Source organism: Pseudopodoces humilis, chromosome 16, assembly GCF_049639895.1.
Source record: "Pseudopodoces humilis isolate 2021_Gansu_Grassland_sample_001 chromosome 16, ASM4963989v1, whole genome shotgun sequence".
NCBI lineage: Eukaryota > Metazoa > Chordata > Aves > Passeriformes > Paridae > Pseudopodoces > Pseudopodoces humilis.
In genome coordinates this window covers 17538469-17556418 of record NC_142215.1, presented here as the reverse complement: position 1 = coordinate 17556418, position 17950 = coordinate 17538469, and the positions used below count along the sequence as shown (strand labels likewise).

Genomic DNA, 17950 nt, shown 5'->3' with positions numbered 1-17950 from the left:
ACCATGGTCTAGGTGACAAGGTGGTGTTCGGTCATAGCTGGGACTCGATGATCTCAGAGGCCTCTTCCAACCAAGTTGATTCTGTGACCGCACCCCAGCGTTTCCTCAGAGGCTGTGGGGAACCCCGATCTCGCGCTGCCCGAGGGGCCGCGGGAACCGCCTCAGCGGCGCCCTCAGGGTGGGGCGAGGCGCGGGCGAGGTGAGGGCACCGCCTGCCCCGGCGCGGGCCGGATGGGAGGTGTGGGGCAGGTGGGGCGAGGTGAGGGCACCTCCTCAGCCCCGGCGCGGGCCGGATGGGAGGTGTGGGGCAGGTGGGGCGAGGTGAGGGCACCGCCCCCCCGGCGGGCGCCGGGCATGCGCGGGCCGGGGGGGCGGGGGAGGCGCGGCGGGGGGGGGGCGGTGCCGGCGGGGTGCGATGACGTCAGCGCGGCGGGACGCGCGCGGGCGGGACGGCGCGGCGCGGCGGAGAGCGTGAGTGGCCGGCGCGCGGGCCCGGCGAGAGCGGGCAGCGCGCGGGAGGCGCGGGGAAGATGGCGGCGGGCCGGCCTCGCCCCTCCTCAGCCCCACAGCCCCGGGCGCTTTCCCGGCGGGCGGCTCCGCCACACGGCCCGGCGAGACGGGGCAGGGACAGCCTGGTTGCTACAGGCGACCGGGAGCGGTGGGTGTGGGTCAGGCCGTGCCGTGAGGGGGAAACGGGCTGTCCTTCTGAGCCAGCCCTTCCCGTCGTTCCTCCACTGCCTGTGGCGAGACTCGGACTCAGGCTGAGGGGGATCCTGGTACTTGTGACCCCGCTGGTCCTTTAGGCTGTACAGGCCCACCCATCCAGAGTGGGAGTTGTGTGAGGGGAGAGGCACCCGCGCTGAGGAAATTCACTATGAACTCGTATAAAATGCCACATGATGTATGACTGTTTGCATCATAGAAACTACTAATGTCATTCCTAGCATAAACCCGTTGTCTTCCTTTGCTGTCAGAGACAAAATCACGGCTGACGGCACAGTAGGTCTTGCAGTGTACTTAGGGTCTGTCTTATCTATGTAGTTCTCTTAAATACAGACTCTTATTTCTGCATTTTTCCCAAATGAACTGCACTACGAGGAATGTTCCTAGTATCCTTCATGTTTTCACCTGAAATATATATGTCAGTTTAATGAGCTTTTAATATCACCCGATTACGATCAAATAAGTTTGGTGTGCAAAAGATATTTTCTAAGATGCTTCAGTGTTGGAAGACTCAGTCAGTGGGCAGGTTTGTTCTGATGGCTGAAGCGATGCAGAAGTAAAATCTTTGTTTTCAAAACTCAACTTCCTTTGTCCAGCTGCAGAACATTTTGGTTTGTATGGGTTTAGTAGGTTGTCTTAAGGCATACAGACGTCTGTGGGCTTGTTGACACAGGCTGGGCTGTATCCTTTTAGAAAATTCAGCTATTTATGTAATGTGAGAACAGGTGAACAGCCTTCTTAAAGCAGTGTCATTCGTGGTAAAGGCCAACAATATCTGACTTTGTATCTGACTAAAGGTTAAATCTTGGTTTTTTTACCTAATTTCAGATAATTTAGAAGTGTCTTTAATTTCCATTTAGCATCCAATTATTCAGACTTCAAGTAAGATTAGACTGTTTGCACATGAATCAAAAGCTGTTTAAAATTTATCAGCCTTGAAGCCAAGGATTTATTTCTGAATAGTTAACACTGTTCTGGAAATTCTTGACAAACATATAAATATTTACTCCTGTGTACTTTCTTCATTTAGGGCAATGGTTCTGTGTCACAGCTGCATAAAGTATTCACTTTGTCACAGCTGACTTGTACAGGAGCCTTCACGTTTTATAGTTAAATAAGGACAGAAGTTTCAGTTGTAGTTTGCTTCATCAGTAATTAGCTGATGCTGATTTTTAGTGCATCTCTAATTAATTTTTCTTTCTGAACTGATAACCAACTTGCCCAGTTCTCTGTTATAAGAAAGATTATTCTATTTGTGTCACTGTTTTAGAGCAGTCCATGCAATGATTTGTTTGAAATTTCTGATGGTCTTTGTACTGTTTACTGCCTAACCACATGCAAAATTACCTTTTTCTGTAGCATCAGTCTCATTTTGTTTTCTTCTTGGACTTTTGGCTAAGGTTTTTAGTAAGGAGCAATGCAACCACTTTACAAATAAAAGTATCTGCTGACAGCCTCATTGTGTACATCTGATGCCCATGACCTAAATGCTGCCAGCAAGCTAAAAGTAGTTCTAGAAGTGGTTTAATGTAAAATAATTAATGACTTTTTTTTTTACACAGGTATGAAAACTCAATGGGGTCATCCAAAAATGTAATAAGTGAGCCTGTTGATGCAGAGGAAGGCTGTAACATGATGGTAAGACATTTGGTAACTATGACACTATATGATGGAGCATTTTTTCAACAGCAGGAAAAACTAATTTTTCATGTTGGGATTAATTCATAAATGAGTTCATTGTACCTTCTATGGAGGTATTGATTGTAGGAGCTTAATAAATGTTATTCATTAACACTGTAGAGAGGAACCTTCAAAAAGGAATTTTATGGTAGAATAAATTTGAGCATTTCTTCTGTTTTGCATAATTTCTAGTTGTGTTAGTATATGGGTTTTTTTGCATTCATTCTTTTCAGCTGACTTCTGATTTAAGCTGCTTTAATCCAACCTGTGCTGTAGTGTAAGATCTTAATGTTTGGTTGCATTTAACGGTGTGGTGTTCTTAGAAGGAACTGAGATTAGAGCTGAATTAATTTTCTTTGGAAAGGTCGTGGATAAAACTGGTCAGTTTGTTTACATCAGTGTATTTATATCTATGAACATCCTTAAAAAAAGAATCCTCATAAAAGGTCCCTTAGTATTTACAGCCGTGAGAAGAAGCAGTACAGACTAAATAACAAACATTTGCTATTTCAGGCTCAGCAGTTTCTGCTTCCTCCTTTGGCCTAAGGGCTGATTGTATCCAGAGGAGGTGGCAGAAGGTAACTTCTTCGGATAGTTGAGTAGCAAATAGCAGGGATTCATGTTGAGGGAGCAGTCAAAAACCAGGTGTCATTGAGTCACTTGTGTGAGGGAGGGGACTACAGAGAGCGCTTGTCAAATGAAAAGGCTGTTCAGATCCACTTTGGCCTTTGACACGATTTTCACTTCTCTGTGGCTGTGCAATTCCTCGTTGCTTGCTGTTTGAGCCTCCCTCAAGGGTTTGTTGGTTTATTTTTGCTGATGTCCAAGTTACAGAGATGAGAATTTTAAGTTAAGCTCTAGTTTCATTATACAAAACACCTTGAAATGTCATTATGAGATACTTACTGTTTCTGTTTAAGCTTTCCTGGCTTGTATAAAAATAAATAATTTAGGAAGTTAGTTTGTTGGGGACTAATGCAAAATTTTGCTCTCACGTCATTAAGCAACAAGCAATTAAAAACCCAAACCAAACTTGCTACTGCACAAATGGTCACTCTTCCTAAAAATTCTTAGCAAGAATAGGCAATTAGTTGTATAGAATAAGGACAGAATAAAACCAGTTCTGTACAGGGGGTTTTGTGTGCTTTATTTGAGTTGCTTTGGGCCAATGTATGTAATTTGCTGTTTTCCAAAACTTCATGGATACAGCAGTGCTACTTTTTGCTCTGTTTTGTTGCCTGGCTGTGTCTCTGGGCAGGCCTATGAAGCACTAGATGGCACACTGTGACTTCCAAACAGGCAAATAAAGACATCTAGATGAGAGAAACCCAAGTTAAGAACCATTAGATTAGCATTAAAGTAAAAGGAGTTTCTCATTTGTATTGTGATTCCTACTGCCTTAATAAATTCTAGCCACTCATCTGCTGTATTTGTTTTTAGTGTAATTTTACTGTATTTTCTTTCTGAAGCTGTAGAAATACTTGCAGGTTGCAGGCTTGAGCCATGCAGTAGTGAGAATGAAAAGAGGGAAAATGTGCCTCCTGATTAGTCCTACAGAAAATTGGTCTGTTTGTGCCTAAAATAATACTTAAGTTTATTTAAGTTCTTTGTGGTTAAGTTTGCCAGTGTTTAAAGCTAATGTGATCAGCAGTTTTGTGCTATCAAAACTTTTGTTTTCATCACTGTACGTAGTTTGGCTTTGTTACAAATAATTTTCTAAGGATTAACTTTCTTACATTACAGGCAAGATTTTATCTGATTGACATCTGTCAGTTGATACAAATTCTTCTTAATGTATTTGGTTTTGAATATCTTGTGATGGTGTGTTTTACAAGTACAAAGAACTGTGTTTATTAGGTAAATGAAGCGCATCCCCAATGTCTCTTATTCTGTTTTTGAGTGGTTGCAGCTTTCTAGTAACAGCCCATAACACTTGCCAGGAAATACTTTCTAGGCTCTTGTCTTCTCAGTGAGAGAGCTGGGCTTTTATGCATGTTTCAGATGGTTCCCATACAGCTCATGCCTTTCTCCAGGCTCTCAACAATCAGCCAACATGTATTTTGGTCTCGTGCAGCCTTTAGCTTGTATAATTAGTTCTAATGGACACAGGGTAATTAAAACATTTGTGAAGTCTGCTGTGATGCTCCAGCAGCATTGACAAGCAATTAAATGAAAGTGATGTGGTCTAAATGTACCCATATTGAGAGCTGGGTAGTAACTCCCATGACATGCTGATGAACAAATCTGCTTCTATGCAGAAAAATGGGGATAAAAATTGATGCATGCATCTGTTTCAGATATTTAAAGAAAATTCAGCACCTGTGCACCCCAGTTTGGATGGTGTAGCCACATGCTGGATGAAATTAACATGTCAAAACAAAGATTTCTCTTTCTTGTCTGCCCATCCATGTATTTCTTGTTTTCAGGCTTCTTTCCAGCGCTCTAACAGCCACGACAAAGTGAGGAAAATAGTGGCAGAAGAGGGACGAACAGCAAGGAACCTGATTGCGTGGAGCGTCCCACTGGAAAACAAGGAAGATGATGGTATGTGTTTAACAGTCTTTCACCAGGTCTTTGCTCTTCCATTCCTCTGTCAGCTGGAGTTGCTCATCTGGAAATAGTTTCCTTACAGAGAATTTCTCTATTTAAAAATGTTCTCTTTAGCATATATATTAAAATTTAGAAGTTTTTTCCAAAATGTGCTTTGCAGTTGGCAAATGATTTTATAAAACCTTCCAGTGACAGATTAAAACGGTTTTAGATTTGTCTGCAAGTAATATCTAAGACTGTTTTCTTCTGCTGATATTATCAAGATAGTTGTGTAACACAATGATGTCCTAAAGTTATCTCTTGTAACCAGGGAATTCAGAATTGTAGGGATGACTTAGAACAATCTAAGAAATTGCTCTGTGTTCTAAACAAAGAAATTTGGAAGTTACTTTTGGGATCACTTCAGCTTCAGTAAATGCCAATGAAGAATGTCTGAAGAAGGGGATATGTGGGGGCAGCTTTCCATAATGCAAGTCCTCAGAACAGTTTCGTTACTGTTGTAAAACTCTCTTGTGGTACAATGACTTAAGGAGCCAGGAATTGACTTTTACTTTTATCCTACTCAGGCTGTTCCAGATGTCTGAATGCTGTTTTTGAGAACTTAGTCTCAAATATTTTTGTAGCTGCATGTCTCTGTCCAGGTGCTGCAGCTTTTGAGTGTCTAAAAGTAAAATTTTTTTTGCTGTGAAGGTGATTGAATATGGGAATCAGTTGCCTTGAAAAACTGTGGGCATCATCTTCCTTTGAGATGCTCAAAACCTCCCTGGACATAGCTCTGGGCAGCCTGGAAGTTGATCTAAACAATCTCTCTTCCAGTCTCAGCTGTTCTGTGATTTTGCCAGTGGAAAAGATATTTCTAACAAATGTTATGTCTTAAGTTGCAAGATAATTCACCCTATGTCTGATGCAAGGTTGAAACTGTATTTAAACAAAATAGAATTGGGGCCCAAAGTATTTCCAGATTCCAAATTACACTTCTGGGGAAGGTAGTGTGAATGTGTGTGTGGTAAAGGAACATGCAGTGTATATCTCACAGTATTTTTGAGCAACTTGTGGGTTGATTTACTTTCTGTGTAAGGAGTCTGTTATTTTTTAATACTACCTTGCTTGTAATATTATTTTAGAAACTTTAAGAGTTTTTCTTTAGAAATGACTGTGAGTTGTTGATTAATGTTTGCTCTAACAGTTTCAGGTTAACCATGTGTCCAAACCACGTTTGGAGTTTTCCTTCCTAATTTGCCCTAAACTAGGACACCATGATAAATTAATGCAAAAGTGATTTTTTAGCTTTCATTAAATGGTAGTTATGCACAGTAATTAAAATCCAAGTAGCTGTATTAATTTCCTTCTTTTGGTCATATTAGCCTCATTGTAATTTTTAAACTTTGTCAGTGGTGCTTTCTTGTAAAATTTCTTAAAATTATATTATAGGCTGGCCTTTTTGCACAGTACAAAGGACCTGATGGCTATTGCCTGATGGAAAATTTCCCTGTGAAAAGGAACTTGTGGTTAATGAAACCCTGGCAGAGCCAGATCCTTTATCTCTTGACCTTTGCCTGGCATGGAGGGTGTTTATGTGGGTGTCGCTGAGCTCTGGTTCATTTTATGCTGATCCTTCCATATGTGCTCTGTCCCTGAGGGATGATACCAGCAATATTATGGATTAGGAGAGTTCTAACTTGTTCAAGGTTTGTGTAAATCAGGCCAAAGGTTCAGGGTGCCTGAGCCAATCCTGCCACTCTTCCGTACAAAGCAGAATTTTGTCTTTGGGCAGTTTCTTCTGCTCGTAATGTTCAGAGGTATTGATTTGGCAGCACCAGTGTGTGATTTAACATTTTAAGTTATATACTGTTATTCATAATGAATTTTTTTTTCTTTATCCAGACACAGTGAAGGTATGAGTAATTTTTTACTAGGGGTTGTGTTACAGAGGGTTGATTAATTAAAATGCTGAATTCACCTTTTCCCTTTGTATACTTTTTCTATTTCCTTTAAAAATCGTATGTTTGCATTCTTCTTTCCATTTTTTCCTCTTGCTCTGAAAGACTTGTGTATTTATATAGCATACATAGATAAAAGAGAAATCAAAACCTTCTGATTCCATTCTGTAAATATATAGTTCCTGCCAGTAAAGCAGTATTTCCTTAAAATGGAAGGAGATTTCTGGAACGGCAGGTGATATGTCTGTTGTGTGTTTTGGAGCTGTGTGCAACCTAGTTATGTCAGATCTGAAATTCTAATTATGAATACAGATCAATGCCATGACAAAATCCCAGGCATGGTGGTGATGGTCTAGAAGAGACAGTAACTGTTAACACTTTTCAGCCACTGAAATTCAAATTCTCCTTCACAGAATTAAGTAGTACACAGCGGATTCTGTTGGATAAACTAATTGACACTATTGTTGACTTGGTGTTGTACGAGGAGTCTTGAAACTGTGACAGATTCACTCTTGTGGTATTCTGTTTCCAGACTGCAATTTGCATTCCAAACCTGTGGCCACCAGTCACTGACTGCATTCACATTGCTTTAGCCCACCTTGGAAAGCTGCGATTGTTCCAAGGGAGGGTTTCAGAATTTTTCCCTTTTTATTCCCCCCTAGTTATTTCACATGCCTAGAATGAAATTTGAGGCACTGAATGCAGCTAAGCAACTGCAGACAAATTTTTTTACAAAAACATAGGTATTATTTTAGCAAGTTAAAAAATTAGTTAAAAAATTGCAGGGGCTTGACGTTTAAATGTTAATAGATAGTAAGATACCTTTGGAACTTTGAGATCTGTAGAAAAATTGGAAAATCTTGTATTTGTGACTGTACCCTTCTTATTTCCTATTTGTTTAAAATCACCTGGGCTCTTGCCATATAGATTTCATTTGCAGATTAAGCATTTCAGGGTAAGGAAGCATATTTTGTTGGTTGAAAGGTACTTGGCACACTCTGGGAAGCCTGCAGCGTATTCCACTGTTTTAGCAGGAGCCTGCTGCAGAAAGTAAGTTTTGTGGGATGTGATCAAATTCATGAAACTTGGCTCTCTTTGGCCATGTGAGGAATTGTGAGAGTCCTGATTGCACACATTGTGTGTGAGCCTTTGCAGCATGGGTCTGATGGGAACTGGCAGAATGGAGTGGGAAGGGGATTCTATAAGGCTCATGTTTCAAACCTTGAATTTCACTGGAATGAATGGGAATCCAGTCTAGTGCAGGTAGGTGAATACAGGACCATTATATTCTGGATGAGACACTGACAGTAATTTATAAAAGTAATTTTGTGCAAAATATATTGCTGTAATTCAATCTGGAGGTGGAAAAACGTGTAGAATTTTGGTTATATCCGTTCTTGAAGGCAGTCATTTCTCCAGATCTTTAGCATTGTACAGTTGGAAAATTAACATGTACTGCTATCTATTGCGGCTCTACAAACTTGTAAAAAAGTGTGGTTTGTAATAGGATTAAGAAAGTTCAATATGCTTCCTCAGTTGAAAATTCTGCTATCATTTCTTCTGAGAGTGTGATGATGAACAGTGTCAAAGACATTGAGACAACATGTGCAGTTGATCTGTGCCATAGCCAGGACAGAAATGAAGGCTGCAATTAACTACTAAATACAAAGGTAATTCCCACATTTCCCATACTGGTAAAACAATCCAAAAGAGATAGGTGAGCAGGATGGGTGTTGAGGTTGTTAAGTAAAAGATAGCTTTTGAAAATAGGTTATCAGTGGGGGTTTTTGGCAGGCCTCAGCTTTTTGGACAGGAAGACTTCACAAATCATAAACCCTGTGTGCTTCATATTTGAACACCAGACAAGGAGCAAATGGACTTCCAGTGTAAAATATGGCTGTAGCTCCTCCAATGCTGCAAAACTTTGACACTTGATATATTTCACATGAGCAACTTGATAGCTAAAGGAGATGGTCTTCTTGGGTCACAATTGTTCTCTCCTTACAATTCAGTAATTGCTAGCAAGGGGTGCTGTTCAGGTGTCACTGAAGTCTGTGCATCTCTTAGCAATGCCAGCATGGTGTAGCTACACACCAGTTACACACCAGTTGCCCTAAACCTACAAACAGCCATTGATCAGTGCTGCCACTGCTTGGGAGTATAGAGGGACAAAAGCAGAAATAATCTTCTAATTATCAGAGCCATTATTGTAAGAAAAGGCGTAAGAAAGCTTGAAAATGTGGCTGCTGCTGAAATGCAAAGTTTTCTGGCCTACACCTTAAGAAAAAGTTAGTCCTTGTCCCACACTATATTAAGTTTACAAAACCTGCTATTTACATCTTAATGTCTACCCCATATAGGAAGTGCCTGGAAACTTGCTTTTGTCTTTAGAAGGGACTTGTTCAGACATTTCACAGATCTTAGATGATGGATTGTTATTCTGGATTTTATAAAATCTAAAGAATCTACATCTTGATGGGTTCCTTTGCCCCTTTTTAATTTTAGTGTACCCTTATTTGTGGCAAACCTTTTCACTGTGCAAGTCCTGTATGCCATTGTCTTCAAAACCTTGTCCTTGCAGGATGTAAATCACATCAAAAGACTTGGGTGATTGAATTACTTCTGTTAGCAGAAGTTTGCTGTGGAACTATTCTCCAGTTCAAGCTTTTTAGTGACTAGGAGGGTAGCAGCAGTAGCTGAATTATTTTTTTTTCCTGAATTCTGCTAAATTGAGTTCAGTATATTCATTTATACCTGTTTTTTTGGTTAATGTAACATTTTTAAAATTAATTATGAAGCAAATAATTTTTTATTTATTTTAAGTTAAAAGCCTTATTGCCTGGAATAGCCAGTGATCCAAACCAGTTGTGCAAACCAGCTGTACAACTGGTCGATTAAGACAGGTTTGCAGCTGCTTTACATAACCAGAGCAATATAAAACAGCTGGGCTGCATTTAGGAATTTGGCCTCAGAACTGTTAAAAACTCAACTGGGCCATTCTGAAATTTAAGAACGCTCTCCATGGTCTAGGGAGGACCGTAATCAGCTAATGCATTGATTTGCTTGGCTTCATCCAGCTAAATAATCTTGAAACTTCTCTTTGGATGTGATCTGTGCTAGAGAAAACTCTGGCCATAGTTACTGTTTTGGCTTAGCTTGCTTACATTTTTGGTAATTGGATCCTATGATTTTTGTGTTGTGTACGTTTAGAGACTAGGAGGAATAATTTTTTTTTCATTACCCCATAGCAAATCTCAACGGTTAAGTGCAAATAGATCAGGTTGCTCTAGGCTCACACAGATTTTTCTATGCAAAGATAACTCTAAATCAGTTAATTGCCACCACTACAGCATTGAGACCTGGAATCACCCCTTCTGACTGGGGGAATTTAAACTGATTTTGGAAGCATAGTTGCTAAAAATCACTTTGTATAAGCAGTGGAGGAAGACAGGTACGTTTGAGAAGGGATTTCAGGTCTTAAGGAGACTGACTTGTGTTCTGTGAATGTTTTTCTCTCTTCCACTGGCTACCTAAATGTTGATGAACGAAATCCTGACCTAAGTTCTGTTTCTTCCCATCTTTCTTGGCAGAACAGTTGTAGAAGAACTAAATCATTATATTTGGTTTTCCTAACAAATATATTTCTTGTTTTAATTCTGTAATAGCTGATTGAGCAATCATTCAAAAGCAGACTTAAAATTTATCTAGAAAACTAGTATCATATTTGACATGTAGATTGTAATGATATTATTTTTAGAGGCACTGAGAACTCAAAGCTTACCTTTGTTTAATGAAGTCTGTATTTGTTGCCTTTCTTATATTTTTTTCATTTTCCAATGTTTTCTGGCATTATCCACATTCTAAACGGTGGAATATATATTTCGAATATAAAATTTGCCAAACCTCTTAACTCAGAAATTGTGCCACTCTCAGTACGTTGCAAGATGAGATATGTGCATTTTAGAGTGCTCTATTTAATTAAAATCATTATTGTTGATTAAAAAAGTTGCTTCTCCCACAGGAAAATCGAAATGGCAGTCTGGTGGAAAAACAAAAAGGGTGACTCAAGGAACACACAAGACTGCAAAACAGGTATCTGCTAATTTTTTATTGTGACATAAAATTGATGACATAAAACTGTTCTGTGAGATCACTGATTGGCTGATTAATACTTCTCTAAAACTGTGCATACATTGTATTTTTAAAGCCTATGAGTTTCAAAGTCAAGTATTCAGAAGTTAAAATTGCCGGAATTTAGAGTGTCTACCTCAGCCTTTGCTTTTGGCACTTCCTAGCCTCTGCACTCATGACTTATTGGCATTGAAGTTATTTTAAGGAAACTGCTGCTCGATAAAATGATATAGGATATTCTTCCTATATGTATGCTGTATATACAAGGGCTGCCTTTCTTTCCAATTTCTAATTAAAGGAAACTTCTTGACCTCATGGGTTAGTGCCTCAAATCAGTATATCTTAATTTGGAAAAAAGTCCAGGTGAGTAAAAATTCAAAGAGTTAGGACTGGAAAACAAGTTTAAATGAGAAGAGTAAAGAAGAATCTGCTCCTATTTTTATTCAGGTTTTTTTTCTCTGTGAATGACAACCTTTATTACATTAGTAAAGTAATACCTCAGTCTTTCCTCATGTTTAATATTTTTAACTGCCGTTTTTCTTTGATTTACGGATTTAGCCATTAGTACAGCTTTAGCCATTTAATGTTTTAAGGCAGCCTGTCAGAATTCCATAATAAAGCATATGGAAGATGTTATTTTTTGGAAAAAGAAAAAATGTTCTTCCATAGCAATGTATGTGCATCTTTAAAACACAGGCATGTTCCTTTCCTGGCTTACTTTGGCAGCTGTTAGCCTCTGTTGTCTCCTCAGGCACTGCTACATTTACAAACATGGTGTGTGCTGGTTCTCTTGGTGTGTCAGGTGGAATGTCTGTGGTGTAGCTGGGGCTTCCTGTCAGAGTTTGCCCTTGGAACAGGGAGGGTGGAGAGCAACGTGTAGTTTGGGTTCTGTCTGACCTGGGGATTATGTAAACACTGAGTTTTCAGGGAGAATGTTTGGTTGCTGCTCAGTGTGGGATTGCTGTACTAAAGCTCTTGTTGACTGCATTTCTGGTGGCTTCAGTTAAGGTCTGAATGCTGCTGAGTGTCTGTGGCACTCAACTGGCATCTCAATTTGGCATTCAGCACCTTTATTTCTGCTGCTTTTCAGATACTGGATACTGCTGTAATTGGTGACTTTTTTGGCTTAGTTTTGTTGAGCTTTCATTTTTAATTTTCCTTTACATATAAATGGGCCACTAATCTCAAGAAAATAAATTTACAAGAGCTGTTTTTTGGTATGATCTTACCAAGCTCATCTTCCTTTCAGTAGAGCACTGGCAAATATACATTCAATGAATTTTGGCATCCCATGAGTATAAATATGCATTGCATACTTTCCACAAGTCCAAGGCAAGTTACTGAAACTATTAGGGAAAAAAACCAAAAAAACAAATTAAAAAACACCAAGAGAGATTCAGTTTTAATGTCACCTTCATCATCTGTGCTGGGTTACTTGACATGTAAGAAGTGTGATTCCCATGTCTGTTAACTTAAAAAGGTACACAAACTTTTCATCTTCTGCAGTTGATGGTTTGAACTATTGCTGCAAGCTAAAATATTTTTCTAATAACAAAACACCAACTTAATGCTTACCTGCTTGTGTGGTAGTGTTTACAAGAAATCAGATAGGTTGGAGGGTTTTATCCCTTCAAAGGTGTTCTGCTGAAACATTGGTAGCTTAGGTTTTAATGAGATCCTGAAAGTCTGCTCAGAGGATAATAATGGAACTGCTGTGACTTACAGAGACTATGTGTGGTGTTTTCTTCATTATAATATGGCTGACATATAAGAGAGAAGCTAAATAGATGGATAACATTTCTTGCTAAATATCAAAATATATTCCATGACATTGTCTTTTAAAGACAGGTTTGAAAATGTATCTTTCAAATAGTGGGAATTATGCACATTTCCCATTCCAAAACAACTCATCCTTTATATCAACAGTATTACCTGAATGACTGTAAACGAATCACTTTCCTGAGGTTACATTTTATAAATCCAGACAGCAACAGGTAGAACTGTTATTTTAATGTAGCTATTTATGATTCTGTAGTTGTGTTTGCATCATTATAAACTGTAGTTCCAAGGAGCTATAAATTAGCCAGTATATAAGCTTTGCTTTAAATGTTTTTATACAAGGCCTCAGCCTAGGAGCATCTTTTCTCCCAGCAGTTTAAGAGGTGACTTATGTAATGGAAGAAAAAATATGAAACCCTTCTGAAATTGCTGTTCATTGTTGTTTATGCAATGCATCTTTCTGAGCATGATCCTTGTGCATACATTAACTGGGGTTCATCTGGAGTACACTTGGAGCACTTGGAGATATATGTAAGGGTAGCAGAGATGTTGGTGTAATTGTAGTAAATCAGGTGCCCATTCTTCTGCTTCTTACAGAAAAATTAGCATCTCACCACAAACACAGTTGAGAGCATAACCATTCTGACAGCACTGTCTCTCCCTCCCTAATTGAAAAGTGGAATTTGTTTAATGATGTGTGGTACAGGACAAAAAGGCTTGAATCCCAGCCAGTTGTTTTGAAAATTACACTGTTTATAGTTAGTGATTAGATATTCTAATTATAAACGCTGTGTACTGTCATGTGTGGTGTAGTTCGATTGTTCTTATTCAATCACCAAAGTAGAGCATTTAAAATGAGATTTTGCATTAATCCCTGCAAGAGTACTCCAGTAAGAATCGATGTGCTGGAGATATATGCCTCAGTGGACCAGTGCATCAAAACTACATTAAAGGTACTATTAAATACATGAATGAAAAAAGCTGACCCAAACCAGACTACCTTAACAGGTAGCTAATACCTCCATCATGAAATAGCACACAGTTGGGTGTCACTTGTTACTGCAGGGTGCTTGTCCACTGGCTATGGAATGCACAAACTTATGATAGCAGCATTTTACAGTTTGTTTTCTTCTGTGGGATAGAATTTCAGGTTTAATAAGGATAGTGTCACAAGACCAAGTGGTGATTTGGTATTTTTAGCCAAATAGGTGTGTTTCAGAACCCTTTGGAACATCCTGCACAACCATCCCATTTAGCATGTTGACTGTCCCCTGCACCTGTGCAGCAAAACAGTACTGGGTCAGTTATGTCTGTGTTTTAGGGTGAGGCACATCAGCATTTCACTGGCATTAACAGGTATTAGCATGAGGGTTTAAAAACAATCATGTGTCTTAGTTTAGGGCAAATTAGGAAGGAAAACTCTAAATGGGGATTTTCTTAGGGAAATGCCTTTCTCTACTAACTGGTTCGGGAAAAGAAAAAATTCTTTGTCATATGTAATGTCTTGGTAATAGAATTTCCCTGTGGTGGAATATTGCTGGTATGTTTATTAGTAAAATGCTATTCTCACCTCGAGATATACACATCTGTCAGAATAAGTAATATAGGATATATAATTAGAAAACCTTTCCAGCATACTGAGAGGCAGAGTATCTTGTACTGTTGTGGAATGCAAATATTGTAACTGTCAAAACAGAATCTAGTTGAACATAAGTGCTGCCTGTATTTGATAAAGTGTGTTAAAAAACTCAATTCAGTGCAATGATGTAGTCGTCTTCAGTGAAGAAGTTCTTGTTTACAGGTGTTTCAGTATGTTGATAAAAAGGTGCACTGCACAGAAACCCAACTCTTACCATACTTCTGTTTGTTTTTCTCCTTTCCCCTTGTACCTTCTTGTTTTCAGAACACTAGTGTGGACTGTAAATTAACAGCAGCAGGAGCTGGAGACAAAAACTTTGACAAAAGCCCAACCAAAACCAGGCAGCCTCGAAAGGTGGATCTGCGGGCTCGGTACTGGGCATTTCTCTTTGACAACCTGCGGCGGGCAGTTGATGAAATCTATGTCACATGTGAATCAGATCAGAGTGTGGTGGAATGCAAGGTAACGCTCCAACTGTTCTTTGCCTATCTGGCTTCTATCTGGATTTTTTTTATATTTTAGAAAAAAGGTAAATGAGGAATTAGAGCTTCAGAAACACGTTACTTTTTCATTTGTATTTTTTGTAGGCTTTTAAATAGGAAAAGTGAGGATATACGTATTTGTATTTAAGAAAATGCTTTCATCTTGAGCAGGGACTAATTTTTGAAACATATAAAACTGGTCATGTTGTATGTGATATTAGACCTCAGTTTTTTTCTGAAATCAGGTTTTCTTTATTGAGTTCTGATTTTGTTATTTTTGTGACTAAATGCTGATTGATTTATTTTTCCCAGTAATATCCTTTACTGTAGGTGGCGCTGTTGCAGTTCAGCCTTTTTCATGTTCATTTGCTTCCTGTTAAGTGGCTTAATTACACACTGCTCCCTTTCTGCAGTGATAGTTATCACTCTTCTCATTCTCCCTTTGTTAAGAAAGTGATTGGTCGTTGAATGTAAGCAATGTCCAGTTGGGATGGCACTGTAAGACCCTTCCCAGTTTCAAATAACCTGGATTTGTAATAGCTTGTGCATCTGGTTCACATTTTATTGTGATTTTCTAGTAGATCTGTAGAAATAGCCTTGTCATTTAATAAAAATCACTCATGCTTTGGAAATGGAATTTATCACAAGCATTAAGAGAAGTCAGAATACATTATAAAAGAAACGTTAAAGATATGACTTTGTTTTTATATTAAACATGGCTGGAAACTCAACACATTCTGGAAATGATTATCTAATCACTATAAAAAAATTCATATATCAATTTAAGTAAACTTTTTTCTTATCCTATGCATCTCATTCTCTGCTGTAATCAGACACGGCCAAATTGCTTTTGAGATTAGCGTACAAATACATTTCATTGAAAGCAGCTTTGAGAACTGAACAGTAGCTCAGAGGCTTCCAAATCTCTGGTTGGTCTAACACAATTTAACATTTTGTTACTGAACTGTCTTCCTGCTCAGGAAACTTCTCTGTAGAATTTTTTGGTTTAAGAAAGTCAGCCAGCCTTGCATTATAATTAAATTAGCATTTTAATCTTTTCTGACTGGAAGAACAGAAGCGTATTTGTATCATTGTCACATATTTTGGGGGTTACATATCGTTCAACATTTTAATCAAGCTACTTAATCTGCTTTTTGGATGGGGATACCACATAGCCCGAGTGAAAAGTCTTCATTTTAGCAGACTCTTGACAATGATGTATGTATCTCCGTGCATCAGGTTACTTGTTTGCAGAGGTAAAAAAAACCAAAAATGAGCAAAAGCCGGTTCAGTGTCAAATGTTGTGAAACTTAGGTAATTCACAGGACTAGGTTGGAAGAGACCTTCAAGATCACCAAGTCCAACCCATGCCCTAACACCTCAAATAGATCGTGGCACTGAGTGCCATATCCAGTCTTTTTTTAAATACGTCCACAGATGGTGACTCCGCCACCCCCCTGGGCAGACCATTCCAGTACTTTGTTTGTTACTCTTACCTTTCAAAAGATCTTTTTTCTCTGCACAAAAGTATGCCTTACCTGAGCAGCTAGAATGTGTGTTTGTGCTGTGGTCTTTTGTCTGTGGGATTTTTTTTTTTACAGGTTACTGTTAAATGATGATTATTCTTTTGATAAATTACTATAATTTCTGTTAATTAAGTTATGAAGTGTGAAACTGCTTAATCTTGCAAATTATTTTTACTAATAACATTTTTTTTCTATAAATTCCATTATTTGTCATTATTTTATGGTGGTTTTGACAGACACGGTTTAGTTTCTCCCATTTTGACTGCTGGACATATGTGAGAAATAATGCTAAATAAGAAACCAAAATGGTCCCACTGCTAATCTTTCCTTGATTTTTTTTTCAGTGGTATGTTGAAAAATCCTTTCAATTAAGATAATTCACATTATCAAAAACTTCCTTAATTTTGACTTTTTAAACTTCTGTCTTGGTCAAACGGGCAGGTGCTATTCTATTTAAACGTTGTAGTTTAGAGGTTGTCTTGTGAAAAGACCTATTTAAAAATGAAATGTGACAACTCCTGGCATTTTAAACCTTCTGCTTGACCTGGTATAAAAGTGTTAGTTGGTTTTTGGTTTTTTTTTTTGGAATTTTGTGCCTTTTGCTTTCCTGTGTCCTTATGAGTTGTTGCAGTTGTATCGATTGCATTGTCACTGAAGATGTTTGATGCTCCCCAGTGGGAAAGGGCTCTGGTGGCTCTTTGTGGTTGAAACTGCAGACAGAAGGGTTGTGGTGAAGATCCAAACAGTGGCAATATGTGTAAGAGGATCAGTGCTTGTGTGTATTTTCTCAGCTTTGGGCTCTGCTGAAGTTGATATTCTGCTATTGATTTGGAATTGAGAACTCTCAAATCATGTATGTAGATATATAGATATGGCTTGGGTGCTTTGTGTGGAAAGGTGTAATGACCATGGTTGAATTATTTCTGAAGTAAACGAAGAGTTCTCAAGTTTAAGCACCATCTCGCTGTACATAAACTAGTGCAAAAGTAATAAAAGGTTAGATATATCATGTAACCTTCAACATTTGAAATGCAAATTGTGTGGATATTCTCTGTATTAGCTGGGTTTCTGTGTGTCTGAAGTTTCTATGAATATTTTATCTACTGTTTTCTAGGTTTAGGTGGCAAGTGTAGGCAGAGCAGAAATGGTAATGCCTTTAAATACCCTGCTGTATGATGAAAGGTATTAAGATCAAAAGATTTGTAGATGGGTGAAGGTGGATTCTGTAGTCAGTTTTGGTTAATGCAACAGATGTCTTCAGCTGCTGTTCTTCTATGGTGTTTTCAGGTGTCTCAGCAACTGAGATTGTATTTATATATGTGTGTGTGTATGTATATATAAAAAGAAGCACTATCCATGTAAATACTTTATTGATAGAGTTTGAGCAACTGGATCCAACAGCAAGTATACAAGAATATCAAACTACCTTTAATAGAATTTTGGAGTTTTTTTCCTTCTAGAATGAATTAACAGCTTCAGCTGTTCTTTTCCTTTAAAAAA

At 38.6% G+C, this 17950-nt stretch overlaps 1 protein-coding gene across 3 annotated transcripts in view; it reads left to right on the top strand.

Moving 5' to 3' along the window:
• The first annotated feature begins 405 nt into the window (after positions 1-405).
• Positions 406-17950, top strand: part of SCAPER (S-phase cyclin A associated protein in the ER) — a 133820-nt gene continuing 116275 nt past the window's right edge. Inside the window, exons 1-5 of one of the 3 annotated variants that reach the window (XM_014251020.2) lie at positions 406-471; positions 2286-2361; positions 4830-4947; positions 10915-10985; positions 14707-14904. In XM_014251020.2, coding sequence (XP_014106495.2) covers positions 416-471; positions 2286-2361; positions 4830-4947; positions 10915-10985; positions 14707-14904 — 519 coding nt within the window. In that variant the 5' untranslated portion in view covers positions 406-415. Of the gene's footprint in view, positions 472-492; positions 659-840; positions 902-2285; positions 2362-4829; positions 4948-10914; positions 10986-14706; positions 14905-17950 lie in introns of those variants that run through there. The other 2 variants (XM_088063278.1, XM_088063279.1) reach the window with 2 other exon arrangements.